The 23770-nt window shown below is 48.2% G+C and overlaps 1 protein-coding gene across 3 annotated transcripts in view; it reads right to left on the reverse strand.

The window, feature by feature from the left end:
• Window positions 1-23770, reverse strand: part of BTBD1 (BTB domain containing 1) — a 74706-nt gene that overhangs the window by 47376 nt on the left and 3560 nt on the right. For all 3 annotated transcript variants that reach the window (XM_030189616.1, XM_030189615.1, XM_030189614.1), the window contains exon 2: window positions 8875-9031. In XM_030189616.1, the coding sequence (XP_030045476.1) occupies window positions 8875-9031 (157 nt within the window). The remainder of the gene's footprint in view (window positions 1-8874; window positions 9032-23770) is intronic.

Raw genomic sequence — 23770 nt, forward strand, 5'->3', positions numbered from 1 at the left:
TGGTGAAGTTGCCCTTTCAAGGCCTTCTCCTGTTTGGTGAGGAGTTGGAGAAAATTGTGAAGGGCCTGGGTGAGGCTAAACTCCAGCGCTTGCCTGAAGATAGGCCTCGGCCTTCCTCTAAGGGTGCGGCGGTCCTCTCCTTTTACAGACATCGCTTCCGTGAAGCTCGAAGGTACCGCCCGGGGCGTTCTGCTGGGTTCACTTCTCGTGCCCGTTTTCAGCAGAGGAACTCCTTTCGCTCGGACAAACGTTCCACAGCCACTGGCTCAAGGCCTGGAGTTCAGGGGCGACCCTCTCAATGATGGTGCGCCGGCCCTCTCCTCGAGTCCTGTCATCGGAGGACGTCTTTGCCAAGGAGTGGGCCAACATTTCCTCAGATCAGTGGGTCTGGGACCTGATCAGAGACTGTTACAGAATAGAATTCGACGCCCCTGTAAGAGACGTGTTTGTGGAGTCCCGATGCGGGTCTGCCGCCAAACGAGCGGCGGTAGAGGAGACTTTACAAGGTCTGATTCAGATAGGGGCCGTGTCCCCAGTATCTCCCGCCGAACACGGCTGCGGCCTCTACTCCATCTACTTTGTGGTGCTGCGAAAAGGAGGGTCTTTTCGCCCTATTCTGGACTTAAAAGAATTAAACAAGTCCCTGAGAGTGTGGCATTTTCACATGGAAACCCTGTACTCCGTCATTGCGGCGGTACAGCCAGGAGAGTTTCTCACGTCTCTGGACCTGAAAGAAGCTTACTTGCACATTCCAATTTGGCCCCCGCACCAGAAGTTTCTGAGGTTTGCGGTGATGGAAAAGCATTTCCAGTTCCGGGCCTTGCCTTTTGGCCTTGCCACAGCTCCCCGCACCTTTTCGAAGGTTATGGTGGTAGTAGCTGCTTTTCTAAGGCGAGAGGGTATTCGGGTTCACCCGTACCTGGACGACTGGCTCATTCGAGCAAACTCTGCTGCAGAGAGTCAGCATGTAACAGCCAGAGTGGTCTCAGTACTTCAATCTCTGGCCTGGGTCGTCAATTTGGCCAAAAGTCACCTGACCCCCTCGCAGTCTCTAGAATATTTGGGGGCCAGGTTCGACACAGCCTCGGGGTATGTGTACCTACCCGAGCAAAGGCGGTGCAAGCTTCAGAATCAGGTCCGTCTGCTCCTGAGGATGCCCCGCCCGCGAGCTTGGGACATTGTCCAGCTGTTGGGATCGATGACGGCCACCATGGAACTGGTGCCCTGGGCGAGAGCGCACCTGAGACCTCTACAGTATGCTCTACTCCAAAGATGGTCTCCAGTATCTCAGGATTACCAATGCAGACTCTCTTGGCTCCCTGCGGCCCGACTCAGCATGGAGTGGTGGCTCTCAGACAGCATGCTGCGGCGAGGGATGCCACTGGTGCTCCCCGATTGGTGCCTAGTTGTGACAGATGCTAGTCTGAAAGGCTGGGGCGCACATTGCAAGGGGAAGCATGCCCAGGGTCTATGGACACCCGAGGAGTCGGAGTGGTCCATCAACCGCCTAGAGCTGAAAGCGGTGTTTCAGGCGCTTCTGGCCTTTCAAGTGACCCTGGAAGGATTGGCTGTCAGAGTGATGTCGGACAACACGACAGCAGTGGCCTACATAAATCAACAAGGCGGCACTCAGTGCAGAGCTCTAGCCGCGCAGGCCGAACAAATTTGCCACTGGGCCGAGCTGCATCTACAGTTTCTGTCGGCAGCTCACATTGCAGGTCAGAGCAACGTGCAAGCCGATTATCTAAGCAGGCATCAGATCGATCCAGCGGAGTGGGAACTTGCAGACGAAGTGTTTCTGCAGATATGTGCCAAGTGGGGCAAGCCCGTGATCGATCTAATAGCGATAAGCACCAATGCCAAAGTCCCGTGCTTCTTCAACAGACGGAGAGATCCTGACCCTAACACCGCCGAAGCGGGAGGGGTACAAAGCTGCCCTACAGCCGCACAAAGCGGGAGGGAGTGCCGGCAGAATTTATGTCTCAATCCAGCCCCGTAAAACGGAGGGGAGAGGAATGCAGCAGCTCACTGTAACACAAACTCGTCTCAACTCTTGAAGAATCCAAGTGAAAGAAGAACTTGAACACGAAGTCCTCCTGAAGTAACTGAAGGCTAAACTTGAACCTAAAATTCAACCAGAATATAAACAGTACAGATATCTGGGAGGGGCTATGGATTGATCAGCTATGATTAATGGAAAGAAAATTATCAGGTATGATTATACATAATTTTACCTTCCATATCATCAAGCTGATCAATCCATAGACTGGTGGGATGTACCGAAGCAGTACTCACCCAGGGCGGGACATAGAAATCCCTGACCTCAACACTGAAGCTCCAAACCGGGCCTCCGCCCGTGCAGCCACAGTCAAACGGTAATGCTTGGAGAATGTATGAGCCGAAGCCCACGTTGCCGCCTTGCATATCTCTTCCAAGGAGACGGATCCGGCCTCTGCCATCGAGGCCGCCTGAGCTCTCGTGGAGTGAGCCTTCAGCTGGATAGGCGGCACCTTCCCCGCGGCCACATAAGCCGCTGCAATGGCTTCCTTGACCCATCTTGCCACTGTAGGCTTAGCAGCCTGCAGACCCTTACGAGGACCTGCAAACAGGACAAACAGATGATCCGATTTCCGGAAATCATTGGTCACTTCCAAGTATCTGATGATGACTCGTCTCACATCCAGATATTCAAGAGCGGAGTACTCCTCTGGGTAGTCCTCCCTACGAAAGGAAGGGAGACAAAGCTGCTGATTCACATAGAAGCGAGAACCAATCTTGGGCAGGAAGGCAGGCACTGTGCGAATAGTCACTCCTGCCTCAGATCTAGGCTCGGCTGGCCCCAGCGCTTCGTGATGTCCAAGAACGCCTGAGCAGATACAGTGGTGGAAATAAGTATTTGATCCCTTGCTGATTTTGTAAGTTTGCCCACTGACAAAGACATGAGCAGCCCATAATTGAAGGGTAGGTTATTGGTAACAGTGAGAGATAGCACATCACAAATTAAATCCGGAAAATCACATTGTGGAAAGTATATGAATTTATTTGCATTCTGCAGAGGGAAATAAGTATTTGATCCCCCACCAACCAGTAAGAGATTTGGCCCCTACAGACCAGGTAGATGCTCCAAATCAACTCGTTACCTGCATGACAGACAGCTGTCGGCAATGGTCACCTGTATGAAAGACACCTGTCCACAGACTCAGTGAATCAGTCAGACTCTAACCTCTACAAAATGGCCAAGAGCAAGGAGCTGTCTAAGGATGTCAGGGACAAGATCATACACCTGCACAAGGCTGGAATGGGCTACAAAACCATCAGTAAGACGCTGGGCGAGAAGGAGACAACTGTTGGTGCCATAGTAAGAAAATGGAAGAAGTACAAAATGACTGTCAATCGACAAAGATCTGGGGCTCCACGCAAAATCTCACCTCGTGGGGTATCCTTGATCATGAGGAAGGTTAGAAATCAGCCTACAACTACAAGGGGGGAACTTGTCAATGATCTCAAGGCAGCTGGGACCACTGTCACCACGAAAACCATTGGTAACACATTACGACATAACGGATTGCAATCCTGCAGTGCCCGCAAGGTCCCCCTGCTCCGGAAGGCACATGTGACGGCCCGTCTGAAGTTTGCCAGTCAACACCTGGATGATGCCGAGAGTGATTGGGAGAAGGTGCTGTGGTCAGATGAGACAAAAATTGAGCTCTTTGGCATGAACTCAACTCGCCGTGTTTGGAGGAAGAGAAATGCTGCCTATGACCCAAAGAACACCGTCCCCACTGTCAAGCATGGAGGTGGAAATGTTATGTTTTGGGGGTGTTTCTCTGCTAAGGGCACAGGACTACTTCACCGCATCAATGGGAGAATGGATGGGGCCATGTACCGTACAATTCTGAGTGACAACCTCCTTCCCTCCGCCAGGGCCTTAAAAATGGGTCGTGGCTGGGTCTTCCAGCACGACAATGACCCAAAACATACAGCCAAGGCAACAAAGGAGTGGCTCAGGAAGAAGCACATTAGGGTCATGGAGTGGCCTAGCCAGTCACCAGACCTTAATCCCATTGAAAACTTATGGAGGGAGCTGAAGCTGCGAGTTGCCAAGCGACAGCCCAGAACTCTTAATGATTTAGAGATGATCTGCAAAGAGGAGTGGACCAAAATTCCTCCTGACATGTGTGCAAACCTCATCATCAACTACAGAAGACGTCTGACCGCTGTGCTTGCCAACAAGGGTTTTGCCACCAAGTATTAGGTCTTGTTTGCCAGAGGGATTAAATACTTATTTCCCTCTGCAGAATGCAAATAAATTCATATACTTTCCACAATGTGATTTTCCGGATTTAATTTGTGATGTGCTATCTCTCACTGTTACCAATAACCTACCCTTCAATTATGGGCTGCTCATGTCTTTGTCAGTGGGCAAACTTACAAAATCAGCAAGGGATCAAATACTTATTTCCACCACTGTAGTTGCCACTCTCCGGGCTCCAAGGTATGGCGACTGAGAAAGTCCGCCTTGACATTCATGACTCCGGCAATGTGGGCCGCTGAAAGCTGCTCCAGGTTCGCTTCTGCCCACTGGCAAAGACTCATAGCCTCCTGGCTAGAGGGCGCTCTTGGTACCTCCCTGGCGGTTGATATAGGCCACAGCCGTGGCATTGTCCGACAGGACCCGTACAGGCTTCAACACCAGTACCGGGATGAACTCCAATAACACCAACCGAATGGCTCTGAGTTCCAGGAGGTTGATAGACCACTTGCCTCTGCAGGAGACTAGAGCCCCTGCGCTGTCCTTCCCAAGCAGTGGGCTCCCCAGCCCATCAAAGAGGCGTCTGTCGTGACGACAATCCACTCCGGGGTCACCAGAGGCAATCCTGCAGACAACTTGTCTGTCTGCGTCCACCAGCTCAGCGCCTTGCGCACTGCTGGGTCCACGGGAAGGCGCACAGCATAATCCTCCGACATCGGAGTCCAGCGCAGCAGCAGAGATAGCTGTAGTGGTCTCATATGAGCCCTGGCCCAGGGCACTACTTCCATCGTGACCGTCATAGAGCCCAACAGCTGCACGTAGTCCCAAGCCCGAATAGGAACTAGTCCACCTGAGCCTGAAGCTTGACAATCCGATTGTCTGGCAGGAACACTCTGCCCACTTGGGTGTCGAATCGAACTCCGAGATACACCAGGGACTGAGTCGGGCGCAGCTGGCTCTTCTTCCAGTTGATGATCCATCCCAGGGAGCTCAAAAGAGCAACTACCCGGTCCATAGCTTTGCCGCACTCTGCATAAGAGGGGGCTCGGATCAACCAGTCGTCCAGATAAGGATGGACTTGTACTCCTTCCTTTAGCAGGAAGGCCGCTATGACCCCCATTACTTTGGAAAAGGTCCGCGGAGCAGTAGCCAACCCGAAAGGGAGGGCTCTGAACTGGAAGTGTCGTCTCAGGACTGTAAAACGCAGAAAGCGTTGGAGAGGAGGCCAGATGGGAATATGCAGGTACGCTTCCTTGATGACCAAGGAAGCCAAGAACTCTCCTGCCTTCACTGCCGCTATAACAGAGCGGAGAGTCTCCATGCGAAAGTGCCTCACTTTCCAGGCCCGATTGACCCCTTTGAGGTCGAGGATAGGCCGGACAGAACCTCCTTTCTTTGGAACCACAAAGTAAATGGAGTAACGTCCCTTGCCAATCTGATTTTTTGGCACCGGAACGACCGCACCCAGGCGGATCAGGTTGTCCAAGGTCTGCTGCACTACCACAGCTTGACCGGAGACTTGCAGGGAGAGAGTACAAACCCGTCTCTTAAGGGTTGGCAGAACTCTAGCTTGTAGCCGTCGCTGATGACTTCCAGCACCCACGCGTCTGAAGTTATAGTGGTCCACTCGCCCAGAAACGAGGACAGCCGTCCTCCAATCTGCACTGGGGCGTGGACCAAGGCCCCGTCATTGGGTACGAGACCCTGGGGGAGGACCGGAGGGAGCACCTCCGGGACGGCGGTCTCTGCGAAAGGAATGCTGCTTGGGGGAGAAATTCCTCTTGAAGGAAGAGGGGGCAGAGGAACCCGACTTGCCCGGGCGGTACCGATGGGCTTCCTGCAACCGTCCTCTGGAGGTATCGGGACGAGTACTAACCCGAGCCCTGACCTCTGGTAATTTCTTGCCCTTAGACGTGCCGAGATCGGTCACGATTTTGTCCAGCTCGACCCCAAAGAGCAGCTTGCCTTTAAAAGGCAATCTAGCCAGGCGGGATTTAGAGGCGTGGTCAGCAGACCAATGTTTCAGCCAAAGCCACCGCCGCGCAGAGACTGTCTGAGCCATGCCTATAGCTGAGGCTCTCCAGACATCATACAGCAAGTCTGCCAAATAGGCTAAGCCCGATTCCAGGGCCGGCCAATCAGCCCTCAAGGAATGATCCGAGGGGGAAGCCCGCTGCACCATAGTCCGGCACGCCCTGGCCACATAGGAGCCGCAAACTGAGGCCTGCAAACTTAAAGCAGCTGCCTCAAAGGACGACCTTAAGGCCGCCTCCAATCTTCTGTCTTGGGCGTCCTTTAGGGCCGTGCCACCTTCCACCGGCAACGCCGTTTTCTTAGTCACCGCAGTGATTAAAGAATCCACGGTAGGCCACAGATAGGCCTCACGTTCACTCACAGCTAAAGGATAGAGGCGGGACATAGCCCTAGCCACTTTAAGGCTCGTTTCCGGGACATCCCATTGAGCCGCAATTAAGGTGTGCATGGCATCATGCACGTGGAAGGTTCTAGGCGGGCGCTTCGTCCCCAGCATAATGGCAGAGCCAACAGGGGCTGAGGGAGAGACGTCCTCCGGAGAGGAAATCTTCAAAGTGTCCATGGCCTGTAACAACAGGTTGGGCAAATCCTCTGGGCTAAAAAGCCGCGCTGCAGAGGGGCCATCCGCTCCATCCGAGCGGGGATCTATCTCCTCCAAGGAATCCGCAAAGGATCGTGGGGAGACCTCAGACACGCTGCCCTCATCTACATCGGAGGAGACAAAAGTCCTCCAAGGCCTGGAAATCAACCCGAGGGCGTTTACCTCTGGGAACCTCAACCTCTTTATCAGAAGAGGGAGCAGGGGCAGCGTTTTGCATGAGGAAAGCCTGATGCAGCAGCAAAACAAACTCGGGGGAGAAACCCCCCAGACTGTGCACTTCCGCAGCCTGGGCAACAGCCCTAGACGCACTCTCAACCGGCGCTCGCAATAGCGGGGGAGAGACATGCTGCGCATCCAAAACGGCGTCCGGCGCGAAACTCCGTGAAGGAGCCGCGCGGGAAGAACGGCGCTTAACTTTAGCCGCTTTTGTGCCGTCGCCCAAATTAAGGGCGTTCATGGCATTAATGTCTCCAACCTCAAGGGCGGCCCCGAAGAAGCCGTCCGAGCCGCGTGGCCGGCCAAGATGGCGGAGGCGAGGAGCGGGGGATGGGCGTTTATGGCGGGAAAAAACCGCCACGCCGGAGGAACGACCGGGACATTCATCGGTCACTAAACTATCACCCATCAAGGGCGAATCAGGTTGTAAAACCCCCGCATCCCCTCTAGAAGCGCTCCAGCGATCCGGGGAGCGACCCTTTGCGCCCTCGCCCTCCGACGCCATTGCCACGAGGAGAAGAATCGGGGAACCCCCTGCCCGCTATAAAAAGGTAAAATTACCTGCTTGCCGCTCCGAGCTGTAACGAACTGGTGTCCCAGTGAGTAGCTGCAATGAACGTTTAAAGAAACGTCGAATTAAACGCCTTTAAAGACGTTTAAAAAATTTTTTTTTTTTTTTAAACGGAGCCAGCGGGAGGGGGGAGAAAAGGAGGGACCTGGCACCACCAGGTTTGCACTTGCTCAAAAGAGCCCTCAACCCCAGGCCTCAACAAAACCTAAGGATTAGGCTTGGAGGCCTAGCCAGAGCTGCTGCTGTGTGTGACCACCACCTGCTGAGATAGAGAACATACTGAGGAGTTTCCGGCAGCACATGACCACATATAGGGAGGCAAAAGTTTGCTCTCTATCTCCACCTGCTGGTAGATGGACACAACCCACCAGTCTATGGATTGATCAGCTTGATGATATGGAAATAGCTGTTATGAAAAGTCACAGCAGAGAGATCCTGCTGCAAAGAAATTCCAGCAGAACCTAACATGGCTGCCATAAGCATCAAGACTGTGGGTCCCAATGCCATACCAAAGGCAGCACCGGCCAGGATCACGGAGTCCCCAGGACTGTTTCCAAAGTCAGACACAATCTGTCGCAAAAGGGGCAGAGCTGACAGCTGTGCTGGCTCCTGCAGACTGCGCAGGACCTTGCTGGCATGCCCAGCCAGATGGCGAGTGCGCACAGGCCTGCCTACCCACTCAGGGCTGACCACAACCCATAGTGATCCTGCTCCCTGCCCCCCCCCCCCCCCACACACATGGTTTTCTTTGTTACCGCATAAAAAAAGCAGATGTTTTTTTCTTTTTTAAAAATTAGCTTTGGGGGAATAAAGCTAAATCAGTAGCCTAGCCAATTAAAAAAAATATATATATGCTGTTACTGGCTGTAGGCAATGACTTGGGACAGCTGGCCACAAACTGGGAACCAGGGGGCAAGGCCATTAGGCTTGACCAAACAGTACACCCATAGCCTGCATGGCTAGGAGCTAGACCAGGTGCACCAACCTGCACAACCTATCATCTGCTGGAGGTAGAGAAACTATTGGCATTTTTCAGAGCACTAGCCCTTATACTGGTGATGTCACTGGGAAAAGTCAGTTTCCCTATCTCCATCTGCTGGTAGGAAGGGGGGATACAACCAGGATGGTGCAACCTGGATGCTAAAGAAAATTTTACTATATTTCTCCCCAGTAGCATAGAAACTAATTTTACTCAATTACCTGAGTGAGAAGCATGAATGCATTGTCTGCCCGAAGATGTTTGGTGAGAAACTCCACACAATGAGCTTCCAGTGCAGGGACTGCATATTTCTTTGCAGTATACAATGTTGTCATCACCGTTTCAGGACCAATCTGAACTTCATCTGAATACAGAAACCTAGAACCAATGAATAACAGTCAAATAGCTAGTGTGCATGAGAATAACTAGAATATCAGATCATGATGAGTCAAAACTGAACAGGTTTAATACAGAACCTTCTGAAAGCAGTGCAGTAAAAACGTAGCCAATTAGTACAAACTGTCAAGGATGCTAACATGTCAATGGCAAATATTTATATAGAACTGTGGTGTAGCACCCAAAAGTGCACACTAGAGCTCAGCCACTAAACCCAATTATCTAGAAACTATGATAAATTCAGTAACACACCCAAACAGAACAGAAATGTCAAAGAATAATAAAACCCCAATTACCACTGCAAAACGATTTTCCCCCCCAGAGTCCATGAAAAATCAGCTAGGAAATAATGTTAGATGGATTAAGGTGTTTTTTTTTTCTATTAGTTTAAGAAAAACTTATTTTGACATTTATAGAACCCTAAACCGATGAGGTACATCTACATACAAGTCCCTTCCTGGAAAGATTGATATCTAGAGTGGCTAACTGAAGCAATAAGACTCAGTGATGTGCCTAAGCTCTGTTGTTCCTAATCACGTCTAGTAAGTCTCCAGCCAGTCAGGTTTCCAGGATACCTCCAGGAGATCTAGCAAACGTACTAACACAACCCAACAGAGCTCATTTTAGATAATCTAGCTAGCCATTGTTGCTGTTCCGATAAATGACATTAATTCTCTCTGAGGAAAGAGGAGATCAGTGGAGTGCCTGGTTCTGTTCAACATCTTTGAGCTACAAAGGGATTCGGATAAAACAGTTTTAACAGAAGACTAAATTCTACAACAGACCAGACACCCCTGAGGGAGCAGACAAAATGAGAGGTATTCTAGGTTGGATATGTCCAGCTTCTTGTGTACTGGGATCCGCTTTGAACCGCGAGGTATAAGAGGAATACAAGTTAGATGCTGAATAAATCCAAGGCAGCAATACTGGATCAGAATGAAAAGCTGATGTGCACTACATCTGAATTAGGGTACTTGATAATCTCAAGATAGTGAAACCATGCAATAGGGAGGCAGTCAGAGAGGCATAACCAGCAGGATAAGATAAAAATATCCTTGGTACAAGTCTCTGTAAGACAACTTGGAATACTTTGACCTATTCTGAAGGCCATTCCTCTGAAATGATATAGGAAGCTGAATGCAGTCCAGAAAAAAAGATTGCCCAAAAGCATATAGGGTCTGCAACAAAAGTTATATGGAATGACACTGACTGTTGGAGCTAAAAATCAGAAAGCCCTCAATAAGAAGAGAGGGGTGGGGGACAAAATCAATAGGAGCTGCTCTAGTGTTAAGATTTTTTTTTTGTTACATTTGTACCCCGCGCTTTCCCACTCATGGCAGGCTCAATGCGGCTTACATGGGGCAATGGAGGGTTAAGTGACTTGCCCAGAGTCACAAGGAGCCTGAAGTGGGAATCAAACTCAGTTCCTCAGTCCCCCAGGACCAAAGTCCACCACCCTAACCACTAGGCCACTCCTCCACTCCAGATGGTTCAAAGACGTGAAAACAATAGAGGCTTTTGTGTCTTTGGACCACCCAACACTACAGCAGCTCCTACTGTTTGGCGTCTTTGAAAATACCATCATTAGAATCATAGCTGGATACAGCTTTGGTGCATATGACCCGTAGTCTTTTTGAAGACTTGACATATGTTTAATACCTTTTTGAATCATCAACTACTACATTTGGGTGCAGTAATACACATACAGACTCCTGAGGCAGACACTACTGCTGAAACACAGTGCCATGTCGAGTCGATTTAATTCATTCATGGAATAAAGTAAATATCACTTTCTCCATCTCTTGGGCCTCACAAAAGCAAACGCCGGTGCTAGAGGCTATTAGCGCCATACTAGCGCCGGCGTTTGCTACCACCCCATGATCAGAGCCCTCGAGCACGTGAAACAACACGCTTGAGGGCTCTTAGCACAAGTAGCATGCAAATGCATGCTAAACAGGGCTCTTAGCACAAGTAGCTTGCAAATGCATGCTAATCAGCGCTTAACGCATTCATCCCCAATGATCAGCGACCAGCGCGCCAAAGATTGGGTCACTGGCCGCGACAAACCCTACTCCAGTTACAAGCTGGCGTTAGGGTTTGCAGATCATTGGGAGGAATGGTGAGCCCTGTCCAGCATGCATTTGCATGCTGGCAGGCCCCCATTTCCCCCTACAGCAAACCTGCCAGCGAGGGCAGTTGAGGACGTCCAAAATTTGGACAGTTCTGTGACGGGGCAGTTGGGGATGTCCAAAATTGGATGTTTCTATGAGAAAGACATCTTTCTCATAGAAACATCCAATTTTGGACGTCCTCTACTGCCCCGTCGCAGAAACGTCCAAAATTTGGACGTCCTCTACTGCCCCGTCACAGAAACGTCCAAAATTTGGACGTCCTCTACTGCCCCGTCACAGAAACGTCCAAAATTTGGACGTCCTCAACTGCCCCGTCACAGAAACGTCCAAATGTTGGACGTCCTCAACTGCCCCGTCACAGAAACGTCCAAATGTTGGACGTCCTCAACTGCCCCGTCACAGAAACGTCCAAATGTTGGACGTCCTCAACTACCCCGTCGCTATACCTCTGACACCCCCTTGAAATGTGGCCGTCCCTGCAACAGGGCAGTTGAGGACGTCCATCTTCCGATTTAAAGATGGGTGTCCTTCTCTTTTCATTGGTCTCCAGCCCAGACCTGTCAAACAAGTGCGGGAGGATTGTGCTGAGCGCATGCTCAGGCACAATTCTCCCGCACTTCTACACCATGATCAGAGATAATTGCGCAGCTTAAATTTGCATGCATTATCTCTGATCATAGGTCTAATAGCGCCCAGCGCTGTTCCAGCGCTATTTTAGAGCGCTGTTTGGAACAGCGCGGGGCTTTTGAGCATCTGCCTGTGGAAGAGTTTTGTTGGTTAAGCTACTCCCCTCTTCTGACTTGTTTTATTCGCACCAGATCTTGTTTCTCCACTCCGGTGGTTGAAGCCTACAGATCTGGGACAATACTTCAAATGGAGTCCTACCATTTGGAGAGACGCATTGTCTCTTTTCTCCATATGAACCTTAGCTTTCCTCTAGTTTTCACCACTGCCTTGCTGCATTTTTGTTATTGTTGTTGATGAGACAGTGTTTCTTCCTGCTCTGTTGGATTTGAATGCAATCAGAAATGAGGCTCAGATCAGATTCCATAAGCCTTCGTTTTTAAAGTACTCAAGGATTTTTCTCTCCCCTTTAATATTCCCTCTCAACTGGCTCAATCAGTTCAAAAAAATCATTGACAAGGCTCTTAATTGCAGGGTTCTAAAAGGGTCCTTGAAGCATGCAACTGTGACACCTGATGGCCACAACGAAGCCCTAGAAGCTGCAAAATACTGTCTCTACAGCAACCCAAATCTAACTGGCTCAGGGAGCACAGTCAGCTGAGACTTTATCCTAACATCTTCTGCATGTTAGTGAATCACTGAACCAACCAGGCTGGCTCCTTGTTTGATAATCTTGATGCTCAGATACCACCCAAAGATATTTCTCATTTCATTGTGCTTAGAAGGACTGCAATCCCTATCATCAGGTACTGCTCCTTTGAGTTTCTGTGCCCCAAATGCATTAAATCTTAATTGCTAAATACCTGGCCATGTCTGAACCCTCTGTGGATCAATTTATCTGTAGTCAGAAAGTCAACCAACACATGCAGCTACGTAGCTCTAGTTTCTATCATTCATGCACAACGTTCAATATACACACAGTCAAGATGAACCATATGTTTCAACATAAGGCCTAGAAGTCAACAGCATCCCTCCTTGAACCTAGGCCTTCTTCAGAGGCTTGCTACCACTGCTACATCCACAATAGCAATCCTATTTAATTATTTATTTTAATCTGCACTGCTCAGCTTTCAAAGTAGTGTGCCCAAACCACTACATCAGTTTCACAAGACCAAGAATAACATGGGAATTTGGGCACCATGCAGCTCACTCACAGAGCTGGAAGGAAACAGAACAGCTGTTCTGGAAGGTTAGGAAAGGCTAGGGCACAGTTGGGAGAGAATGTGTTTTTGAAGAGTACATTGGAGAGTAGCTGTGAGAAAACAGGCTGAATGGGTAGAGAAAGTAGAGATCCACTGAGGATAAAGAACTTGTGCCAGTGGAGAAGGGCAAGAGTAGATGGACAAGACAGATAAAAAAATGTAGGAGGAACAGATTTTGTTTAGTTATAGGGCTTGGTCCATACTACCTATTGCTTGATAAAAGTGACCACCACTAAGTCATATGTTACTATCATTCTGGCCTGAAGGATAAGAAGAAACACGGTACCTCAAGGCTCCAACAGAATCCTTCAAACAGAAGGGCTACCATCCCAAAATCATCTCCAAGAAAAACTGCATCCTCATTCAGCACATGTAAGAGAACCTACTACAATATAACGGGTAAAATGGTCATGGATTTGATAAACCACCTTTCACTGGTACAACCAAAGTAGTTTACATTTATTATATTATATGCAGGTACTTTCTCTGTCCATAGTGGGCTCACAATCTAAACTTTTGTACTTGAGGCAACAGAGTGTCAAGAAAAAGGAGATCCAAATAGTGGGTATCACTTATAGTAACATACAATCCACCTAAGGCAGTGGTTCCCAAACTTTTTCAGTTCATGGCACCCATGGAGGGGCATAATTGAACGGGGCACCAAAGTTTTCATGAGGGCTTCCTCGCAGGACGGCCCCGTAAAGGGGCGGAGCAACCCATATTATCAAAACAAGATGGGCGTCCATCTTTCGTTTCGATAATACAGTCGGGGACGCCCAAATCATGAAATTTAGGTCGACCTTAGATCATTTTTCAGATGGTCACCCCCGGTTTTCGGCGATAATGGAAACCGAGGACGCCCATCTCAAAAACGACCAAATTCAAGCCATTTGGTCTTGGTAGGAGCCAGCATTCGCAGTGCACTGGTCCCCATGATATGCCAGGACACCAACCGGGCACCCTAGGGGGCACTGCAGTGGACTTCAGAAAAAGCTCCCAGGTGTACAGCTCCCTTACCTTGGGTGCTGAGCCCCCCAAACCCACAACTGTACACCACTACCATAGCCCTTAGGGATGAAGGGGGGCACCTACATATGGGTACAGTTGGTTTCTGGTGGGTTTTGGAGGGCTCACATTTACCACCACAAGTGTAACAGGTGGGGGGGGGGGGGGGGATGGGCCTGGGTCCACCTGTCTGAAGTGCACTGCACCCACTACAACTGCTCCAGGGACCTGCATATGGCATTTGAGGCTGGCAAAAAAATATTTTTTAAGATTTTTTTTTTTGAGGGTGGGAGGGGTTAGTGACCACTGAGGGAGTAAGGGAAGGTGATCCCTGATTCCCTCCGGTGGTCATCTTGTCAGTTCGGGCACCTTTTTGATGCTTGGTCGTGAAAACAAATGGACCAAGTAAAGTTGCCCAAGTGTTCGTCAGGGACGCCTTTCTTTTTTTCCATTATCGGCCGAGGAAACCCATCTCCTAAGCACGCCACAGTTCCGCCTTCGCTACACTGCTGACACACCCCCATGAACTTTAGTTGTCCCCGCGACGGAAAGCAGTTGAGGGCGCCTAAAATCGGCTTTCTATTATGTCAATTTGGGGGAACTTGCTAGAAGGATGCCCCATCTCCCGATTTGTGTCGGGAGATGGGCGCCCTTCTCTTTGGAAAATTCACCTGTGTCTGATGAATTTTTCGTGCCCCCCCCCCCCCCCCACCACGTCTCCACCCCACACATCATGTCCAATATTTCTCACTCTCTCTCCCATGCACCATCTCTCTTTTCCCTCCAGCCCTCTTGTCCAATATCTCCCCCCTTCCCGCGACTTCCATATACAAGATTTCATCCCTTTGCTGTATCGCTCCCTTCCACCCTCTCCAACCCATGTCCCTTATTCCTCCTGCATCTCTTCTTCCCTCCCCTAACCACCTACAATTCTCCCTCTGCTTCAATGGGTCCCCGGCAGCAACATGGTGCCTGTCACTAACCCAGAAGCCTCCCTTTTGCCGTGTTCTGCCTCCAGGTTAGTAGCAGCACGTGGGAATCGCTTCCTCAGACCCGTTGAAGCAGGAGCGGCGCTGTTAATGGTGCAGCTGCAGTACTTTCTCATCAGTGGTAGCGGGCAGAATTCACTACTCTTGCAGGGCCCGGGATTCACTGCAATGTACGCGTGGCCCTTACCCATCTTGCTCCACAGCACCCCAGCAAGTTTGCTGTGCCACACAGTTTGGGAAACGCTGACCTAAGGAAATATCATAAAAGATTCAACACTGCTACAACTGAAGAACTGTTTATTAAAGCACAAGCTTATTTCCCACCAATCTAAGATCCTTACCCTTGGTGGGTTACAATAAATCAAACAATTTAAACATAAAACCAGAAAAGTAAACCAAGCTGAAGTAGATTTTAAATTTAAATTTAGGATAACTGAAAACCTGTTAAAAAAATGTCAACCTTCTTTAAGAAAAAAAAATGTTTACACATTTGACTCCTTCCTTAGATTCCATAAGATAAGGCCTGCAACTGAAGTCCTGGGCTAAAATAGAGATCACCTAATCTCAGGGAAAATGGCAGCATCACCAAGTTTCTAACTCCAGAGCATAACAAGTGAACCAAAATACACAGCTTTATCAATTACAAGAAACTGGTCTATTAAACAAATCAAACGTAAGATTTTAAATGTTATACAGTATACCACAGCTAGCCAACAAAGTGGAAGCCAGTGTGTAATCCTCTACTCTTCTGCTTTCCCACAAGTCATGCCAACTCATGTTACAGAGCCTCTTACAGCTACCCACAAGACATTCAAGTGCTATCCTTTCAGACCCAAGTAAGTAGCTTGGGTGAGATGGAGAAAAATTATATATAAACAGATCAACCATTTAGAGCTCAGAGCACTTTCCCTGTTAGCTTATGCTTTATGTTTTTGCTTACAACTTGATTTTATAAACTGCTCTGGGTCTTGGTTAAGCAGTATAGAAACCTAAACAAATAAAAATTCAAAAGAATTTATATTTCTCCATGAATGCAGTGTCCATAATCCAACGCAAAAAACTGAAGGGAACTACATCAGTGAAAAAAACAAACAAAAAAAAAGATAATCCAGAAGTGGAATTATGGTTACTATGTACTTAAGAGAAATGCTGATTTTTGCTAGAAAGGCGGTGTAGGACTTTTAAATAAATCTCTACAGACAGAATAACATTAAAAACAATTTACATAAAATTCAGAATAGCAGTTTATGTGACCATTTCTCAAATAAATCACTCCCTTCCTTAATTACCTCAATCAGGATATTTAAAAAGAACTTTAGGAGGACACAAGGACAATCATCCTAATTTCAAATGTTCTCCAAACACAAAGTGGCCCTTTAACAAGGCATGGCAAGCTTACCATGGGCTTGCCCTGCACCAATTCAGCACTACTGCCAGGCTACCGCAAAAGCCTGGTGGTAGTTCCTGCCTCCAAAACACGCCATTTCCTGCGTTTGAAAAATATTTTTTGCACCGGGGGCTTACCCGGTGGTAATCGCTGCCTGGTTACCGCTGAGTTAGCACAGGAGCCCTTACCGCCTCCTAAATAGGTAGCGGTAAGGGCTCCCCCAGGAAATTACCGTGCAGCAAGTGTTTAACGTACAGCTATTTCCTTTTACCTGCTGCAGGAAAAGGGGGCCTCTGCAAGCAGCAAATTCATGTGATGACGCCACTGCAGGCCTCTTTTACCACACCTTGATAAAAGAGGCCCAACAGGATTTAAGGACATTAGCGCTCTCACCCATTACAGCTGACAAGGCCCATATTTGATAACACTGTACAGCTGTCCCTCTTTGTTAGCCATGGACGGGCAGACTGGATAGACCATACAGTCTTTACCTGCCTTCATTTTTCTCTGTTTCTCTGTCCTAGTGGGCTCATGGTACACTGATATTTTGAGGATAGAAAAGGCTTTACAGGGATCACTGAGCAGATGGGGCAAGGGGAGTGAGTATGGGAATGGGTGCAAAAGAGATTGAGTGAATGAAGAGGAGCAAGAATGATAAATGTGGCTAGGGGGAAGTGAATAAACAGATGAAGGACATGAGAAAGCAATGAGTGAATATGGCACAAGACTGAGCAAGGAGATCAGTTGTGGAGTAAAAAGTAGATCAGAAGGATGACAGTTGAGTGAATGGCCTGGGGATTGGAGCAGATTATATGTAAAAAGTAGGGGGATTGAAAGGTGTGTGGAGTGTGAAAAACGATCAGTGTAGGAAGGAAGGATACAAGTTGACTGTTCCTCCCTATCCCAATCATAGATCCCCTTCTGTGATCTAGATCTTCTCTTTCCCCCTTCTTCTTCTCCTCGATTCTCTATACCTCTATTCCCTTTTCTTCACCCCCTTTTACCTGACATTTCTTCTCCATTTCTCCCTTTAGAGATTTCCCTCTCTTCATTCCCATTCTCTATCTCCCTCCTCCCTTCCCAGCAACAATCACTAAGATCCCCTTTCCCCAACAATGGGCCAATAAAGTAACTGAGCACACAAAAATTGCCAGCAAATGTGTATGCAGTTAGTATAAAATAGTCATTTTTAATAAATATCACAAATTGCCACAGAATTTTGAAATCTGCCTGAGAATGTGCACCTAATTTCAAGTTTTAATAAACTGGCATCCCACACTAAAGCGAAGACACTTACCTGTAGCAGGTATTCTCCAAGGACAGCAGGCTAATTGTTCTCACATGTGGGGTATGCCTAGCAAACAGGCTCACTGAAAACAATGAACATTGGTCAACTGGGCCTCGCAATGGCGAGGACATAACAGATTGACCTGAAACCATAAACAACTGATAGTGCAGCCTGGAACAGAACAAAAAAGGGTCTAGGGGGGTGGAGTTGGATTCTAAACCCCGATCAGATTCTGCAGCACTGACTGCCCAAACCGACTGTTGCATCGGGTATCCTGCTGAAGGCAATAGTGAGATGTGAATGTGTGGACTAATGACCACGTTGCAGCCTTGCAAATCTCTTCAATGGAGGCTGACTTTAAGTGAGCTACTGGCGCAGCCATGGCTCTAACATTATGAGCAGTGACATGGCCCTCCAGAGTCAGCCCAGATTGGGCATAAGTGAAGTAAATGCAATTTGCTAGCCAATTGGAGATCCACTTTTTCCGATGGAGACTCCCCTCCTGTTGGGATCAAAAGAAACAACTGGGCGGACTGTCTAAAAAGCTTTGTCCGCTCCACGTAAAGGGCCAATGCTCTCTTGCAGTCCAAGGTGTGCAAGCTGCTTTCGCAAGGGCGGGTAAGAGGACAATTAACTGGTTCAGATGAAACTCCAACACCACCTTTGGCAAGAACTTAGGGTGCAAGCGGAGGACTACTAGGTTCTGATGAAATTTGATATAAGGTGCATGTACTACCAAGGCCTAAACCTCACTGACCCTATGAGCTGAAGTAACAGCCACCAAGAAAAAGACCTTCCAGGTCAAGTACTTCAGGTGGCAGGTATTCAGTGGCTCAAAAGGAGCTTTCATCTGCTGAGAACAACGTTGTGATCCCATGACACTGGTGGAGGTTTGAAAGGGGGCTTTGACAAAAACAAACCTCTCGTAAAGCAAATAACTAAAGGTTGTCCAGAGATAGGCTTACCCTCTACACGACGATAAAAAGCATTAATAGCACCAAGGTGAACTCTTACAGAGTTGGTCTTGAGACCAGACTCTAACAAGTGTAGAAGGTATTCAAGCAGGATCTGTGTAGAACAAGAAAGAGGATCTAGGGCCTTGCTGTCACACCAGATGGCAAACCTCCTCCATTTGAAAGAGTAACACCTCTTCGTGGAATCTTTTCTGGAAGCAAGACTCGGAGGACCCCCTCTGAAAGACCCAGAGGCGAATTCTAAGCTCTCAACATCCAGGTCATCAGAGCCAGAGACTGGAGGTTGGGATGTAGAAACGACCCCTCATTCTGGGTGATGAGGGTTGGAAAACATTCCAATCTCCACGGTTCCTCGGAGGACAACTTCATAAGAATAGGGAACCAAATCTGACACGGCCAGAAGGGTGCAATCAGGATCATGGTTCCACAGTCTTGCTTGAGTTTCAGCAAAGCCTTCCCCAACAGAGGTATGGGAGGATACACATACAGAAGGCCTGCCCCCCAATGCAGGAGAAAGGCATCTGATGCTAGTCTGTCATGGGCCTGAAGCCTGAAACAGAACTGAGGGACCTTGTGATTGACCTGAGTGGCAAAAAGATCCACCGAGGGGGTGCCCCACGCTCAGAAGATCTTGCGGACTATTCCCATGTTCAGTGACCACTCGGGAGGTTGCATAATCCTGCTCAGCCTGTTGGCCAGACTGTTGTTTACGCCTGCCAGATAAGTGTCTTGGAGAAACATGCCGCGACGTTGTGCCCAAAGCCACAACTGAACGGCTTCCTGACACAGAGGGCGAGATCCGGTGCCCCCTGCTTGTTGGTGTAATACATGGCAACCCGATTGTCTTTCTGAATCAATAAGATTTGGTTGGACAGTCAATCTCTGAAAGCCTTTAGAGCGTTCCAGATCGCCCTTAATTCCATGAGGTTGATCTGCAGACCTTTTTCCTGAAAGGACCAGGCTCCCTGTGGAGCCCATCTACGAGCTCGCCACCCCAGGAGAGATGCATCCGTCATCAGCACTTCAGAAGGTTGTCCGCCATTGCCTCGGGGAGATAAGCTCGAGCTGTCTGAGTGTTCAGCAGAGCTCCAATGAATTCCAATTTTTGAACTGGGGTGAGATGGGACTTGGGATAACTTATGACGAACCCCAGTAGCTCCAGCACCTGAATAGTCATTCGCATGGACTCCAGAGCACCTTCCTTCGAGGTAGTTTTCACCAGCCAATCGTCGAGATAAGGAAACACATGCATTCCTAGTCGGCGTAGAGACACTGCGACTACAGTTAGGCATTTGGTAAACACTCTGGGCACAGACGACAGGCCAAAAGGCAGTATATGGTACTGAAAATGCTGTGTTCCCAGCCGAAATCGAAGATACTTCCTGTGAGCTGGAAGTATCGAGATGTGTTTGTAAGCATCCTTTAAGTCTAGACAGCATAGCCAATCGTTTTCCTGGATCATGAGAAGAAAGGTGCCCAGGGAAACCATCTTGAACTTTTCTCGGATAAGAAATTTGTTCAGGGCCCTTAGGTCTAGGATGGGACACATCCCCCCTGTTTTCATTTGCACAAGGAAGTACCTGGAATAGAATCCCAGCCCTTCTTCCCCTGGTGGAACGAGTTCAACCGCTTGGGCCTGTAGAAGGGCGGAAAGTTCCTCTGCAAGTATCTGCTTGTGCTGGGAGTTGTAGGACTGAGCTCCCGGTGGGCAATTTGGAGGCTTGGATTCCAGACTGAGGGTGTATCCTAACCGGACAATTTGAAGAACCCTCCGGTCGGAGGTTGTAAGAGTCCACCTTTGGTGAAAAAACATTAACCTCCCCCCAACCGGCAAGTCGTCCGGTACGGACACGCTTACTGAGGCTATGCTGAACTGGAGCCAGTCAAAAGCCCGTCCCTTGCTTTTGCTAGGGATCCGCAGTGGTCTTAGGCGCACGCTGTTGATAAGAACGAGCGAGCTGGGACTGAGCCTGCCGAGAAGCAGGAGTGTACCGACGCCTAGCATAGGAATAGGGAGCACTCCTCTTCCCTACAAAAAAAAACTCCTGGCTGAGATGGTAGTAGCAGAAAACGCCCAACAGGCGAGAGAATCCATAGCATCATTATGCTTCTTGATCAGGTCAACTAGATCCTCTACTTTCTCACCAAAAAGGTTATCCCCTCAGCAATCCTTCCAGAAGTTCTGGAAGGAGGGCCCCGATGCGCTCGTTGAGAGCCACCGTCAGACAAGGCTGCGGGGTCGGTAAATGAGCCGGTGGCAGAATCTGTCGCGGCTCGGGAGTAGGTACCGGGCTGCCAGAAGACCGACGCATCAGCACCTCCTGAATAGAAGGGGAGCGATCCTCTGAGCGCTGATGCCTCTCGGGTGCCAATTCCTTCGAAGCCCTGGAGCTCCCAGCACCATGTGTCGAAGGAGAACGATGATGGTGCTTCTTCACCCTTCGCTCGACGCCCGTCATCGAGACTCCTCGGTACCAATGAGGAGGACATGGAATCCTCATGCCTCCTCGAGGCCAGGACCGACCTGGGGGGCTTGCATAACAGGAGGCCTTGAGGCACGTGGAGACCCACTAGAAGTCTCACTGCTCCCAGCACGAATTGGTCTTTCAGCAGCCATTACCTCCGCTCCCGACGTCGATGCTTCCCTCAATGTCGACACCGCCGACCTCGGTACCAATGTCAATGTCGAAGAACCGGACCGAGCCCCAAAAAGCTTTTCTTGTTGGGCTTCTCGAGACGCTTGAGTCCATTTCTTCATACGAAGACACAGACTGCAAGCGGCTGGGCTATGGTCGGGCCCAAGGCACTGGATACACCAGGCGTTCGCAACGGTACATGAGATGGTCCGCGGTTGCACCGAGTACGTTTGAAGCCGCTGGGTGTCTTCGATGACATGGAAGGAAAAACGGCTTTGGCAAAATCAAAAGACACGATTGTGCCTGATAAAAGAAAAAGGGCACAAAAATAAGGGAATAACCCAGCCGCAACGAAAAACAAAGGAAACTTGAAAGGGGACAAAAGTAAAAGTACACTACGGGAACTTTTTGTTTTAATGACAATAAGAGAAAAAAAATCAAACTCGAAGACTCTTTCCTGGGCCTGAGAGGAGCGCAGAGAAAAACTACCGCACCTCAACGTGGAGAAAAGAAAACTGAGTCACACTCGCGCAGCGGGCGGCAAATCAGTCCGCGCATGTGAGGTGCGCGCGCACCAGAAGACTCTGGCAAAACCTTGTTTATATTTTGCTTGCAAAATGCAGATTCCTGGGCCGACGCGGACGTCAACCCAAATGTGAGAACAATCAGCTGGCTTGTCCTTGGAGAAAAACAAAGATATGACCATATACCCAACATCTAACAATTATTTATGCAGTGTTAGTTTTTATAGTGTTAGAGAATTAAGGGTCCCTTTTACAAAGGTATGTTAGGTGCTATGCGTGTGCAGTGCACTCCTAAATGAGACTGCTGCCAGGCTACCACTCTCCCCCGCAGTAATTTTAGGTCTGGCGCATGCCCATAAATGTCTGATTTATTTCCTCCCACGTGCGTAGTTTCCAGCGGTAATCAGCAGTTGGCGCACAATGACCAGTCACCGCGAGTGTAGCACATGAGCCCTTACTGTTAGATCAATGGGTGGGCATTAAGGGCTCATGCCAGTTTTGGATGCATGCCATTTCAGTTTTACCGCAGGACCTTTTCCCATCCCATTAAAAAAAAAACTTTTTGCAGACGCAGTAAAAACTGGCCCGGCGCACGACCAAATACATGGATCTACACTACCGCAGGTCACTTTTTACCGTGGCTTAGTAAAAGGACCCCTAACATTAGTATTAATATAAAAATTTCAACTTACAGTTTTTGTCTGATGTATAGACCTATTTTCAGTCACCATTATATCCAATGCTTGCAGTGAGCAGTAAACTCAAATTAGACACAGGAAGCACCGTTATTTCATGATTTCCTTAAGACCGAATAACAGAGATTAACCCTTATAGTTCTTATTTTCTCTAAAGTTCATCTTTACAAATGCTTTGAACTCAGTATATGATACAGGAATTCATTATGTGTTTCGGATTTTTAGTAACTAGATGGGTTTTTCTGTGATTCTGTGTTATCCTTCCTACTCTTTGTTTAGAATTCAATTTACAATGTAGGCTTACAAGCTGTTCCATTTATTATACTGGTCTATATGAACATATCCTACTGGTCAATTTGTGCATTTATTGCATTAATAAAAATTGTTATTATATCCTTGAATTTTTGAATTTCACTAAAATGTTTTAAGAAATGCTCCAACTTGTCTCCTGCTTATAAAGCGGCTCCTCCTCTGTATTTAAAATATACTCTAAATTGTAAATTGATTCCTGGGAATATATAAGCTTATTTTTAGCTATCCCTCTGAATGAGAATCTTGATATGCTGTCATAATTTAGGGCCCAAATTGTGAAAGCATAGAAAGGATCAGTTTCAATTTTAATATAATTTTCATTTTCCAAATTGGTTCTGAGCTATTACAGAGGACTATAGGTTGTTGTCCTTCTCATTTGACCTATTTAAACCTTGTAAAGGTCACGTGAGGAGGCCTCATAGAAATATATAGTTTTTACATTTCTGATATTGGCTAAAACGGCCTGCAATCTGAGTGCTAACCATATATTTGTTGAGCCACCATAACAATGCTTAATCAAAACCACTATTCCTTCCGAGGACCACTGAGATAGATACATTAGATTATCTCTCCATGCGCTATGCAACAGATATAATAGACGTCATAGAAAGACCTGAAAGTATTTATTAGCATGATCCACCTGAAATTGCTATTACCCACATACCTATACTTCATGAGATTTTGTAGATGAACTCATGGATTTGTCCCATTCATAAAACCTTTCTAACTACAGGTTTGAGTAAGTCTCAAGAGAGATGACATCAGGATTAAGGCCCAAGGGATTGGGTAATATAAAGGGAATTCCATATGCCCAAATAATATATAACCTGAGAATGAAGTTTCCTGTCTTGCACCATACCTTCTAGCAATTTGTAAGACCAAAACTCCCCCTC

This window comes from Microcaecilia unicolor, chromosome 1 (assembly GCF_901765095.1).
Source record: "Microcaecilia unicolor chromosome 1, aMicUni1.1, whole genome shotgun sequence".
Classification (NCBI taxonomy): Eukaryota; Metazoa; Chordata; class Amphibia; order Gymnophiona; family Siphonopidae; genus Microcaecilia; species Microcaecilia unicolor.